We start from the raw sequence: 14790 nt of genomic DNA, 5'->3' as shown, positions 1-14790 counted from the left end.
CAGCGATTGTTATGACGCCGCTCCAGGAAGCTGTCAACGGGAAGTTCAATTTGTTATGGGAAGTGCATGGTCGGAGCATTGAATCACACGTTGGTACGTGAGTAAAGCTCAATTGAATATTTCAAGTTAGCAGCAGTCATTTGACATATTTTTATGTCTTCTACATTAGAAAAAGACTTTCTGTGTGGGAGTAACGAGGAGCTAAGCTAAAGCCTCTTGTGTTTTTTGGCTTTATGTGGTTGTGACCTTGTTTGTTCATTGCATAACATTACAGTCAGAATATTGTTTGACAAAGATAGCTGCTTAGTTTACACTGTGTTCTTTTCTCCTTTTTAGCAAACAGAATAGAACTAGCTGCAGTTCAATTTGTTTTCAGAGCATAGCACGTAATAGCAGAACAAGCTGCACCCAGATCACTCTATTCTATTCTATTCTATTCTATTCTATTCTATTCTACTGTCATTGTGTGATGAAGCTTCACTCCTACGCTGCATTTTTGAAAAACTGAAAGCAAGCAAAACCATATAATCTGATTAACACTCCAGTAAATGTGAAAATGAGTGACAATACTCACACCTGCACGCGAAGCAGGTGTAACTGCCAGAAAATTGGCTCTTTTACAGGAGGTTTGTCTTATTGAATTCAGAACATGTGCAAATATTGAATCTAACCAAAACAAATTAGCAAATTACAAAAATGCAATGTATTACTTTGTAAGCGTGAATATTGAAAAAGAACTGAAATTCTTTGTGCCGGTGTTTGAGCGACAAACTTCACATCACAGCCTTCTGTTCCATTCTCACTTCTTAATTGACTGTTGCTGCATGTTTGAAAACTGAATGTGTTTCCTACAAAGAGCGTAGAATCTGAACACATCGACATGTGAATGAGTGACAGTACTCACCTGCATGTAAAGCAGCTGTAACTGCCACAGGCACGGCAGGTTTATTTGTATAGCACAATTCATACGTGAGGTAATTCAAAGTGCTTCACTATAAGAAGACAGATAAACTCAGTCCACAGAACATAAACACAATCATTAACTAATTACATTAAAGCAAAGAGGCAGATACAATCAATCCATAAAAATATAATCATTTCACATGCACAACTACATAGAACTGTTTTCAGCCTGGATTTGAACTTTGTCAGTGTTGAGGTCTGTCTCACATCTTCTGAAATCCAGTTCCAGACTTTAGCTGCATTAAACTGGAACCTCACAGTGTTTGGTCCTGACTCTGGGCCCCAGCAGGAGACCCTTCCCTGAGGTGCTCAGAGCCCAAGATGTTTCATGTGGCACTAACATGTACACCAGAGATGTACTTTGGTGCTGGACCATCAAGAGACTTGTACACAAGCAAAGCTGTTTTAAAGTCAGTTCTTTGAGCAACAGGAAGCCGGTGCAGAGACTTGAGCGCTGGACTAATATGGTGGTACTTCCAGGTTCTAATCAGGACCACAAAGTGGACCACTTTAGCTTAGGTTTACCTTTTTTTTTATTTGTAACACATGTACAGATATTTAAAAACAAAAGCACTTAATTTAACACACAGCAACATTTCAAAATACTAGAATATACCACATAAAGTTCAAAATTGAAAAAGAACAGTAATGCTTGGTGCACAATGACAAGTTCAAGGGAGTATAGTGTGGTTTTGATCACCGTGTATTTATTTATAAAGTTCTGTCCTGCCAGAGAGTATATCTATATATACATATATACATATATATATAAAATAGTAATAGTAAAAAAAAGTATATATATAAAAGTCATATTGGTGTTTCATCCCTCCTCTATTCTATTCTATTCTATTCTATTCTATTCTATTCTATTCTATTCTATTCTATTCTATTGTTATGAAAAATATATGAATATGACAATATCCTTCTACTAACTTATGTCCTTAGTTCATGGTAAATCCTTTAGAGGTCATGGATGAGGATTTCTTCAGGTGCCTCATAGTCATACAGAGGCTTCATGTGACTGTGCAGGTGGTGGCAGTTTGTAGCAGTTTCTGTTGTGTCTGTATTTGTGATTAAAGTCACTCTGATCATTTCAAGTTGATGGAGAATGTGATGGATGACAAGAACACGTCTGTTTTCTAGTATTTATTTTTTAATTTTATTTAACATACTAAAGAGACACTTTAACTAAATCTAATCTTTTTTTTTAAACAACACAAAATCAAGTAATATTATAGTCGTTTTACAATATTAAACTCATTTAGTAATTGCTTCATGATATTCTGAAGTCCCAACAATAACAAAAACTCATACACGTGTTTTTATGTACTTCTGCACTTAAATGTAGAACGTAATGCAGCACTCCATTGAGCTGTTTGGTTCCAGGGTCCTCGTGGTGTGCCTGCTTGTTCTGTTACATTTGGCTGATAGGAGAGCCCAGTTTAATTTGTACAGTATAATGTCCACTATTAATACTGGTTAACTGAAGAGTGATCAGTGTTCTCCTTAAGACAGCTGTTAAAAAAAAAAAAAAAAGCTTTGTGTGACAGAGAGGGGCCAGAGGCAGCACAAGATCGCAGGATGCTGTGATGCTCCAGAGGAGGCAATCTCCCAACTGCTCACTTTACAAATGCTCTCAGCAGACAGTCCTGCTGTTTTGACAGCACTGTTGAGATTTATATGTGCTGACAGGAGACCAAGGGAATATATCATGACTGACAACACTGGGCATTGTGGAAAGCCTATATGAGACAAATAAGATGCGCTGACTGACCTGCATCTTAGAAGGAGGAGAGCCTGCTTCAGCAGTGCAGCATGCAGGATGCATGAGTACATTGCTTTCGCCACATCGTCTGTGCGTTGCCAGTTAGCTAATTACCAATTCTCTGAAGTGCCACTTTAACCCTTTGGCTCTATAGCACTATTTAAGTGTGTGGTAGTGTGCACAGAGCAGCCTAATTGTACAAAAATAAAACATATTTCCCCCTTTTCAAAGTGTCATCTGGCATGTAGGTATTTTTTTTCTGCAGTGTTTTTGTCAGTTCTATCAGTCACTGTATCTGATGAAGCCATATAATGGCAGCAGTCAAAACATGTCAGACCTTTCCTGGTCAGATTGTTTTGTTTCTTCGGTCTAATTCTGCCATCACTGTGGCACTGCAAGAAGCCGTCGGCTTCTTGTGTCCGGAGGATGCAAGATTATCATCAACATGCACCGTATTTGTTTTGTTAGCATTGAAAGGAAAGTAATATTCTAAGGGCACGAGTACAATAAGCATCGGACAGGTTTTGTGTGCAGCTAATTCTGTCTTAGGATGTGACTTGTTCCATTTATTCAACATCCCATATTTTGGAGTAGCTTTATTTTTGTTTCCTGGGACTTTTTTTTTTATTGTAGACATTGCATTAAAATACAGTGAGTTGACCTGCAGAATAGAGACATATGCACTGTGAAAAAAATATATAAAAGGCTGATTTAGAATGAATCATATTCTAAGAAATTGTGCGTTGGTTTTTCGTATGAGGTGTCTGTCATTGTCTAGTGTTTAAATACACCAGGCTGTGTCATAAGCTGTGCCGTGTATAACCCAAACTCCTTTGTGAATCTGATACAACACCAGATAAGATCTCTGAACTCTCTCAGCACCGGGCCAGCGCCACGCAATCACTCGTGGTCGATACAATAAGGCTTAGTGACTGATTTTTCCATTCAGCGTAATTGGCTGGGGACTCTGTCAACCTACACTTCCTTTCAATTCATAGCAGTTGTATTCATATCACTTGGCTATTATTTGCTCTGGCTGACCCATTGATTGTAGGTTTAAACCCTCAGCTCCTCAAATAGTAACCTCGCTCAGCTGTTTCACGGCTGTGTTGCCGCTAGCAACAATGAAAAGAGCAATATGGAGATCAGTCCCTTCAATTAAGCCTCTGATAGAAGGCAGACTTAGGAAAGATGGAGGCTAGACATCGTGCTCTGCGACTTCTGCATCTGTCGCTCCCCATCCAGCCAGGTGTCTGTGTTTAAATCAGAAGGATTATCTCTGATTGCACTGATAGTTGAAACAGACCCCCCTGGTTGCCAAACCTCCTCCTTTTTATAGCTCACATTAAGATCAAATCAAGCTCTGCGCAACAGGACTAATGCCTCACCCTCCCTTGCCTTCTGCTGCCCAGAGGAAGACATCAGAGGTGGGATTCATCCCCACTCTGGTCTGCCTGCTCCTCCAGACTCCCTTCCATCTGGGATCCTCTGGGAGAAGAAGAATATCTGACAAGGGGCTCGTAAGCCTCTTAGCCCCCCTGTTGCCCAGTTCTCTCTCAGCCCATGTTTTCCTAATTTAGTTGTGTAAGAAGTCCACTGCAAGGCCCTTGTGTGCTGTTTGGATTGAAATTCTCTTTGTGGTTCTAATAGACTGGCCATGTATATCAATTAACACTACTCAGCCATGGCAGGGTCAAATCTCTTGAGACTGGTAGCGGTAATTCCGTTCTGAATAATTCTGGGTAGCTTCGTTAATGTGTATATAATTAAGTGTCAGTTTTGCTATGCTGTCGTCGATTAAAAAAAAAAAATTCTTTGTTTGCTATTCCTTCATTAATTGGATTCCAATCAATATTCATTAATTACTTAATTAGCTAAACTCAGTGGAAGTGGGTGCATTTGGAACATTCGGTAAAAATCCAATGATGCAGCTTTTTATCTTTAATTTCCCGGCATATAAATTTGAATGAAAACATTTTAATTGAGTTAATGACATTCGCAGTAGCTGTCTTTAACTCACAACCTTTCAGAAATGCCATATGGTCGTCTTATCACGGGATGCATTCCTTGAACAAGGTCATTTCATAGTTTTCAACCTAAAAAAGCACCATATGTGCAGATATGAAACAACAACAACTTTCCCAATGCGTATCAGTTTTTGACAGACTTTTTCCTTTTTATCCGTCCCTGTCTGTCATAGCAGTGATCAGGAAGCCTTTTCAGTCCTTCAGATGACAGAAATACACCTCGCTCATTTTTTATGTTTGCAGTGTCTCAGATTGTTCACTTTAAATGCTTTTGACAGCTGAGCGGACATAGTGATGGGTATTCTCACTACTGCAGCACTTTCTGATCATATTTTCTATTGCAAAAAAGAAATACATTTCCCCCCATTCATCTTCTTGTGATTGCTCTGCACTGAACGAACGGCGCTCCCTCAATAAGAGGATCACAGAGTTAAACACACGATAAGATGTTTCCGTCGGCAGCTATTCATTTGGGATCGTCCTCTTTTCCCCACTGTAGCTGTGACAACAGGAGGCCAGTGGCCACAGATGGTTCTGCAGAGAGGGCTGCGCTGACTTCTTTTTGTTTTCCCATGGACATGTTTGGCGTGTAATCCTGGATTAACAGAGAGACTTTGTGTTAATTTACAGCTGTAATACAGCATTCAATTAATGTCCCCCAACACACACATGCTCGGGGTATTAGGGGCAAGCGATAGTGTGGGTTGCCTGACACTTGGCCGTGGGGAATTAGAGGTAATAGAGATCCAATCAGAGGTCTCAATGGATGTCCACCTTCTTCTGAGTCCCAAAGGAGTCACTGCAGCTCACATAGATACTTTCTATGAGACACATAGGTAGTGCTATTGTTTGTGCACATTCACACACCATCACACCCCATGCACACACACAGACACACACTATCAATGACAGAGGGTGCCTCAGAAAACCAGGCGGCTGCATATGGACTCTCTTGATATCAGTCACTGGCCGTGTGATCTTGTTATGCAAAGTCCCTTAATCCCTACCTATGATGAATGCATGCTGGAATGGAGGGGGGTGATGAAACAGAGATACGAGGGCAGCTGTACGGGAGGCTGTCCACTGTGCTTTGCGAATAAGTGCTAACAAAGATTCCTGATCCCCAGTCTAGCAGAAGGAGGAGCACATGTGAGATCATGTCTGAGAGTGCATTACAGTACCGCAATGACAGAGATGCTGGTGGAGCAAGCTGAGAGCAAGACAAATAGAGATGAACATGTTGCCTTAGTGCAGACCTGAGATTCACATTAACCTTTAGACCACTTGCTTCCCAACAGAGGAATTATAGGGCCAGAGGTGTTATTGTGCCAGCTGGGGGAGGACTGAGTTTATAGGTCCTGTGGAACAGAACAGGAGACCGGAGCAGGCTGCAACTGGAAGGGGGCACTTCATTTGGGCCCTGTGCTGAGCATATATATACGTCCCCCTTCACCTGCTCAAGCTCTGTCACTCGCAGTAGCGGTGAAAAGCAGAGGGTTGCCAGGGGTGATTGGGGAACAGAGAGAAGAAGCGGAGTAGCAGCACACTGGGAGGTGAAAGGATGGAGTTGGTCTTTTCTGGATCAGAAAGGATGGCGAATGGGCCAAAGAGACAAACCATGCTAGGGATGAAAGAATAGATAGAGGGTTTAATAGGTGAAGTATAGTTGGAATGAATGAGAAAGCATTGTGTGTGTGTGTGAGAGCAGAGTGGAGGGGGGTAATGGGATTAGGGGTAACACCTTTGGCAGGGCTCGGAGAGCCACCTGACACCCGGTCTGTTGGGAACCTGGGGAGAAGGGGGGGTGGAGGTGGTGGGGCAAGGGAGAAATTGGGGGTCTAATCCTTGTCCATCTTTGGGAAGTCATTCCCAGAGCTCTGAGGATTTGGGGCTTTGGTTTCCGCTCTGCTTGCTTTGGTTAATAATACCCTGGGAGGGAGAGAAGACATGGAGAGCGAAAGAGTGAAAGAGACAGAAGGAATAGGGGAGATGGAGGAAAAGATTTCTTTACCCTGTGGTGGACTGGCAGGACAGCAGCCTGAGCTAAAAGAAAATGTTTGAAGTGCAGACTAACATCTAAGCCAAGCGGTGTCTTTTGTTATACACTTTCTGTTTGTGTACATGCAGGTGTGTGCGTCGCCTGCGTGTGCACTCTGCATGACAGTGTGTAAATACTGGTTTACTTTCCTCTGTCCGTCCCACAGGTTGCAACTTGAGTAAAAGTCAATAACCTGAGTGTGGCAGGGGTGTTTGCTTAGAAGACACACGGACAGTCCTCGTGTCTGTTCGTGTGACAATGTTTGCAGGCCAGTTGTATGGGTGCTTGGCTGTCTTTGTGTTTCTATGGTGCTGACAGAAGTTGATAAATGCTCTAATGATTGTGGCGGCGGAGGAGGCAGCAGAGTGTCGGCGACTAGCTGCAGACAGTGCAGAGCTGCTTGGCTGGATGTGTCACAGCTTCTGTGTTTGTCCATCACCTGAGCACAAGGTGTTGATTGGTCCATCCTACGCGGGATCAAAGTTCAGGGCAGTTTTCTGGTGTGAACTGGCCGCTCAGCCTCCGAGAATGAAACACCAGAGAATGTGCCATCTTAGCAGTAGGCCAACTGTGACAACCTTGTCCACACCTTTAAAAATTAGACCCCAGCAGCTTTTGTTTTTAGAGATCCTGTAAAGGGCATAAGCCTACCATAAATGGAGCAGACATTAAAGCTGTGGTTGTTTTGTTCCGTAGGTGGAGATGTTCCGTCGAGCGCTGGGAAAGACTTTGGGTTTCGTGGGCTACACAATCCAGTATGGCTGCATTGGACACTGTGCCTTTGAGTACATTGGAGAATTTGTGGTGGTTTGTATTATTATTAATTATTGACTTTTTTCCCCCCTCAAAAATTGTATTAATTCATCCATGTGCAGTAAATAATTATGTATTTTTTCTGTTGTTGTTGTTCTGATTCAGTGTTCTGGTCCGTCCATGGAGCCCACCATCGTCAACCACGATGTCGTCTTCTCTGAACGCATGAGTCGTCATCTTTGTAAAATACAAAAGTAAGCTGTAGAGCTGGCACAAAGAAAGAAAATAAAAGATGACAACAACATCCAACAGATTTTTAATATTATTCCCATGTATAATATATGAGCTATTTAGCATATTCTGTGAACTAATGCACACTGAGTTGTTATAAATTAAATGATTGTGTTGTCTTTTCAGGGGTGATATAGTAATTGCAAAGAGTCCATTTGACCCACATATGAACATTTGTAAAAGGGTAATTGGATTGGAAGGTGACAAGGTCTGCACAAGTTCCCCATCAGATCTGTTCAAGACCCACACGTATGTGAGTATGTTTGCATCATATAAGCCCATATTTGTTGAACATGTCATGTTTTTGAGCTGATTTTCTTAAAGATCCTGTGATTACCTGCTTTACCAAGTAAGGTTTCTGTTGCCTTCAAACGAACACAACTCAGTGAGTCTTGCTGGAAAGGAAAAAAATAAAAAAGGTTTAAAAGATACAGTGAAATAGAGAATGAATGAAGAACGTGTTTACAACAAAACGCCTTGAGATTTTGTTTCACCCTAAAATGACAAACAGAATCTCGATGCATAATGCAAAACTGTCTCTCGGCTTTTCTTTGTGCGTGTGCCACAGTCTATAGACTATCATAGTTGTTTACATTTTAGACCACACACATCCATTTTGTGTCATTGGTCAAAATATCAGCTTTTGACAACACCTATATTTCCTCAGAACAGTGATAAAACAAGGGAGTGAACAGGGGTTCTGCTGCTGAAACCACTGTCATTGCTTTTCTATTACTACTTTCCCCAACACCCACAGCTCAGGCCTGCAATCTCTCTGAAGCCTGTTAGAGTTAGTGCCAGCCGAATGGACAGACTGATGGGTGGGAGGAGGGGTGTCTGTGTGTACCGAGTGTGTGTATCTGCGTGTGTGTGCGCGTCTGCATACGTCCACAAACCAAAGGTTGTGTTTATGTTGCATGTTTTTGAATTTATTGTGTATTTTATAGACTATGGGCAGAGTGTTGAATGGGTTCAGCAAAATATAGCGCAAGGCCAAGCCTGTAAGTGCATTTCATCAAATGAAAAAGGAAATAAATAGGTTTCCTCTTCTACCAGCTTCACCTCCACCTACAGAGGACTGAAGTTATAAGAGGTAGCATCAGTGCTCTGTGATTTATGGTCCTGCAATGTGGTGACAGATGTCTCAGTTTGAGTCATTTTTAAACTTGCCACTAGGTGGAGAACTGCTAATATTTAGGTTTAGGTCAAGTGTGGGATGGCGATTCTTGACTTGTATTCCCTTTTGCATGCTCCCTCTTATTCATTCACTTACATCTGCTGGCTACTTAAACCAGTAATGGATTGTGATGTTTCAGTGGCATGTAGTATGTTTCAGGTCACTGAAGCACCTCTCAAAGTGTTTTGTTGTGTGTAATATTGTCCATTTATTTATCCAGTTACAGCCAGATTCACTTGATTATTCTATATCGGGATCACGGGGGCTCTGTAGCACATCTAGTGTATGTGATAGGGATCCATAAATCTGGGTTTCTGAGGCTGCTTGTGTCACAACACTGCATTTGTTGACGAGGATTTTTTTTTTTTCTGTTTTCCAATTTCTAAATGCAACCTCTGTTTAAAAAAAATGGCACATTGTGCAATAATGGATTAATGAATTATCACTTCAATCACAGTTAAGCTGATAAACTGAATGAACTTGACTTGAGTGACATATGACCTGTCTTTGTCACTGTCAGATAGCAGCAATCATTACATTTATATACAGTTCACACAGCTATCATGCATGTTAGCCATGGTGTGATATATAGTTCCTGAAGTATTCATTTTATCCCATGCAACCTCATATCTGCTTTGCCATATTATCTATTAATTTTTTTTACAACTCCCAGGAGCAAAATTGTTGCCTTTGCGTGAACACATTTGGGGTAACTGAGAAAATACCTGCTGTTCACATAAATGTTTAGGATCCCCCAGGGAGTTTTTTTTTTACCCCCCCAGAGGATGTATGTGTTTGTGTGTGATTATTATGATGGTGTGAGGCAATATGGGTGGAGCTGTAAAGATGAAATTTGGAAGAGAGTGTTAGACCCTGTCATCACCTCCTTTGTTCAGACAGACAGACAGGTCCTCTCCACCCTCAGAGATCCAACATCAGACTAATTACACTGTCACCTTTTCCGAATCATTTCTGTGTCTGAGCTATTGTGTCAAAACAATGACACTTGATCCCTAATATTAAACCTAAGAGAGAGACAAGACATGAGACAGTTGGCATGTCCCCACATATTCTGTTCTTTGCAGTAAAGATAGACAGAGTAATACAGTGAAAGATATTCCTGTATTAAGCTGAACATAATTCCCCACCCCAATCATGTTAACATAATGAGCACTGTAATGGTGTGGCTGTTAAACAACACACCTCCACGGTGAAGGCAGCTCCAGTTTCAGCTCTTCTCGACACGTCTCTGACAGGTACACAATGCCTGGCGTCGACCCAACCTGCACAACCACAGGACGGGTGCAGTCTCTGCCATCCATCACACCAGAGTCGCCGGCAGAGCTGATCAAAGTGACTCTAGCCTGCCTGGATCTTTGGAAAATACGCGTGTGGTAGGAAATGACACGTGTTGATGACAGTTTCATCTCATCCTCTGTCAAAATCAGACATGTTGATACTGTTCTGTGCTAAAATGACAAATTACTTGCATATCTCAACATCCTGTCAACAGAGAAACATCTTAATTACAACCTTTAAGTGTAGACAAGGAAAAAAAAAAGATTTGTGCTTTTTACTGGTGCTTCAAACTGCAGTTGTCTTTGAGAAGCAGCGCCAGGGAATGCGCGTTATCTGGTTTCACTATCATTTTGCATCAATCAAATGTTAATTCAAAGTCTTTCCTTCAACTTGCTGCTCCTTATTCACACACCTGTGACTTGCAAGGTGATATGCATAATCTTTCATCCTCATGTTGACCACAGCACGGCAGGTCAAGTTTCAGACTCCTTCACTTTATCACTTTTCTGAAATACTGCCTTGCTGATCCCTGAAAGTGCTTTTCTCTTAACTCAGGATTGGGTTTCCCCATCAGGTAATTTGTTTCATGGGGCTAAATTTGAACAGCAAACTTAAGATTTCAATTTGGTTTAATTGCTAAGAGGCACCTTTTTTTTTGATTTTGCTGTTCACATTATTTTAAAAATGTGGCCAGTATTAGATTCTAGAGTGAAGTGGTCGCTGTCCTGAGCTGATCCACATGGGCAAAAGAACAAGACATCCAAAGCAGCATCCTGTTGTCCAGAAGTAAACAAGGAGGTCACTAATATGAATGTTCACGAGTTCATGTGTAGTGGAAGCCAACAAAGTTGTGATAAGTGTCACACCAAATACTTATGAGGGCAAACAGCTCACTGCCCCTCCACTGAATACCTCCATCGCAGCTGTCTTCCATGTTTGTATTTACAGAAAGCCTCCCACCAGCACAGAACTCTGATGACTGAGTGACGTCAAATTGCCGTGAATTCTGATACGGCTGTTTAGACTGAAGTCATAGTTCAAAAAAATCAGACCTTTATCTGATTTAGGATGACAAATGGAAGTGGTTTGTGCTCTTCACACTGACTGCATTCACATGGACTTGAGTGTCCTGGTTATTACGGGGTTTTTGATGCATATAATCATCCTATTGAGAAATCCAGTTGTGCCAGCTGGAGGACTCCTAAAGAAATTCTTATTAATGTTGCATGCGTCCATCTTATCCTGGTTTCTGACTGCTGCCCGCTACCTGTGCAGGTGGAGCGGCTTCAGCCAAACACAAACTCTTTGTGTGACTTCCTCCTGGTTTGAGACGTCATAAAAGTGTTTCATACCTTTGTCGATGACACCATTATATTTACCTTTTGTTTGGTTTTGATTCTGTAAACCCCAAACTGATTAGTAACTAAGGAATAATCCCCACAACTGCCCAGTGAGTGCAGGACTTTGGCCACTCTCATCAGTGATGGAGCTCAGATCATTGTTTCCTCTGGCCTCATAAGTGGTTCAACTGTGTCACACAGGCGGGAAAAGGACGCCCGACACATATGGACATTTTCCCCCCACTTGGGGTCACCGAACTTTATCATGTCACGGCTGTGTATCTTCATCCAGCTCTCTGTTAACCTACACGGTGACAGCCGTACATCAGTCAGAGTGGACATGCTGCATATTGTCTGTTGCTCCCATTTCCAATTTTAGGTAATAAAGTAGATAAACCAAATCTGCAACGAGATGTCGGCATTTCAAAGTCAAAGTGGCCTCATTTCCAATAGCCACGGTCAAACTAATTTAAGGTTAACAGTTACAGCAATGTCATATTATTGTCCTGTGTTGTGAACATCACAGGTGCCTGCACAGACAGCACGCAGTAATAAGTGACTTGGATACTAGTATTTATCGTGTATATGAAGGCTTAAAGAACTCGATTTGTTTGTGCTCCGGCCAGATACAAATAATGATCATGTTGGGATAAGCCTCATAACTGCGGGTGCACGTGTAAACACAATCAATGTTGTGAAACAAACAGATCAGAGCCACATATGTGCAAAAACAACAGATTTGGGTCACTTTTTCCTTGAACATACCCAAAGACAAAGTGTTTGTTATGTTTGTGTGTGTGCAGAGGTTGCACCAGATTCTGGACGGACACTTGAAATGTCTTTATCGCACCGCTGCATCTTTAGAATAAGCACAACGAAAACTATGCTTTTTAAAAAAAAGAAGAAGAAGAAGATGCGGAGAAACGGGGGGGTTCTGGTTTGGCAGATGACAAACGGTGGTGTTTCTTTTTCCTGTGCTTGGGAGCCAGCATATGTTACCATGTTAATGAGGTGTAATGGTGAGAATCCAGCATGCTGACATATGGTTCTCAGATGACTCCTTTAATGATATTCATTTGTGTCGTTGTTATTCAGCGAGTTGTTTACCTCATGTTAGGTCAACGTGTCACTGGCTTGTGATTATGTCACATCATCTGTCTCAATTATCAAATATGAAATGAAATGCAGCATCCCAGAGTAGGACTGAACACTCTAATCAGAGAGCCGGGTGATCGGAATAAGGAACGCGAGCGGAGGCAAAGACGTGACGTCACCTCGGCGCGGATAATATTCTGCTTCTTTATTCACGTTCTCCTCTTTCCTCCAGAGGACTTTTGCCGTTAAAAAGTTAGGCAACACAAAAATAGACTCGTGGATTGTGATGCCCATTATGACAATATAATGTGTTGTTGATCCTGTCTGCACATATAGGGGGGACAGCGCACTTAATTAGGGCCTTGACAAGCCTACTCTCCTAAAGTGATGAGATTAATCATAATTGGTGTCACTGTGAATTAGAGCCCGCTTGGATGACCGCCCCACTGGCAGGTCGGACCGCGGTGGAGACCCTTGGACACTGCTGCTAGCCGCAGCTTAGCCCTCTCTCTCTCTCTCTCTCTCTCTCTTTCCCTCTCTCTCTCTCTCTCTCTTAGTCTTTCTCTCTGCCCAGCTATCTCAGGCCCCTCTCTGGCTTTTTCCCTCCCTGGGTAAGAGGGGCGCAGATCTCAGCCAACAGCCTAATGACCCTGTTTGAAGTTCTTCTAAATCCCCACCCCTCGACCCTGCCCGTTACCCATGACCCCTCTCCTAAGACGGTGTGGGGTTAAAGAGGGACAGGCAGGTTTGACGTTAAGATAGACTGAGGTGGGAGGGATCGCTGAGGCGACTCGTTGGGGGTAGGGGGTGGGGTTAAGGTAGATTCTCACTGCATCACTTTTAAGTGTTAAAGTTAAGTAGTGCTGCAGTGTCAGGCATTCGCTTTCTGTTTGATTCCTTTGTTGTGGAGCAGACCAGTCTTAATCATTTTTTGCCCTCTTTTCTGTGTGTGTGCTGATGTTTTTAGGTTCCAAAAGGCCACGTATGGCTAGAAGGGGATAACCTTAGGAATTCCTCTGACTCAAGGAGCTATGGCCCAATTCCCTATGCCCTCATCCGAGGCCGTGTTTGCTTAAAGGTAACAAAGTCTATTGACATATATAATACAAAAAAAAAAAAACATAACAAATGTACCAGGAAGCTAGTTATGAGTAAGCTTCTCTTTTATGGTTTCTAGTGTCAGGTGTTGATCTCGTGGTTGAGCCATTACTGCTGTCTTTGTTTTTCTTCTGATTTTCTATTAGTCCAATATGGCCATTTTAAGCACAATTTAGAGACGCGAGTCAGTTGGAAGTTCAAAGCGAGTGTGTCTGATTGACCAAAGCCTGGACAACATATTGTCTAGCTTTCCATTCTGCTATGTTGTCATGTCACAGGATGTCATAGCAACCACGACCCTGGAAACAGGTCAGCCAACCTTCTGTCCATCTGATTGGACAGCGGCACTCCACTGGAGGCCCTATCACGACAGCTGATGAAATAACAGGATTTTCTAAGAAGTCAAACGCATTGTTAAATGCCATATTAGTGCATGTGTCCAAAATCTGAGATACAGTGTTGTACAGAAATGGTTGGAAGCCATGTATTTGTGTTATGACATGAGTCCTATCTCTCTTTTAACCCATTGTTACGCTGTTCCTTTTGTCCTGTACAGCTCTGGCCACCGCATAGTTTTGGGACCCTGAGTGAAAGCCCAACCAAGCGGATCATTAAAACTCAGAGTGACTCAGACTGACTCATCCACTTTGTTTATACTGTATATGTTACCTTCTTTTCAGTCATTTTTAAATAAAAGTGATATTTATTTAAAAAAGAAAAAGAAAAAACAGTATTTTAATCGTGCATTCATGACATTTCAAAGGTATTTTTTTGGTGAAAACGCTTTCCATTCATACACACTTTATGAATTGCACTGTTTTCTAACTGCCAGGCGCTTGTCATCTGGGGCTTACAGTGTGTTCATTGTGGCTGCGCAGCGCTGTAGGAATAGCGTTGCGTGAGTCGTGAGTGAAGCTGTGTCTCTGTGGAGCTGCTAATGGCAC

General features: G+C 42.1%; 1 protein-coding gene across 1 annotated transcript; it reads left to right on the top strand.

Moving 5' to 3' along the window:
• Nucleotides 1–38: 38 nt before the first annotated feature.
• Nucleotides 39–14589, top strand: immp1l (inner mitochondrial membrane peptidase subunit 1). Its single transcript, XM_008303819.1, has 6 exons — nucleotides 39–93; nucleotides 7490–7600; nucleotides 7712–7800; nucleotides 7964–8090; nucleotides 13716–13826; nucleotides 14403–14589. Exons 1-6 carry the CDS (start codon nucleotides 67–69, stop codon nucleotides 14481–14483), a joined length of 546 nt encoding a protein of 181 aa, XP_008302041.1. The 5' UTR covers nucleotides 39–66; the 3' UTR covers nucleotides 14484–14589.
• Nucleotides 14590–14790: the final 201 nt, after the last annotated feature.

Source organism: Stegastes partitus, unplaced genomic scaffold (genome assembly GCF_000690725.1).
Source record: "Stegastes partitus isolate 25-593 unplaced genomic scaffold, Stegastes_partitus-1.0.2 Scaffold2075, whole genome shotgun sequence".
Classification (NCBI taxonomy): domain Eukaryota; kingdom Metazoa; phylum Chordata; class Actinopteri; family Pomacentridae; genus Stegastes; species Stegastes partitus.
The sequence above is the reverse complement of the archived record's forward strand: the minus strand, read 5'-3'. Positions and strand labels throughout refer to the sequence as shown.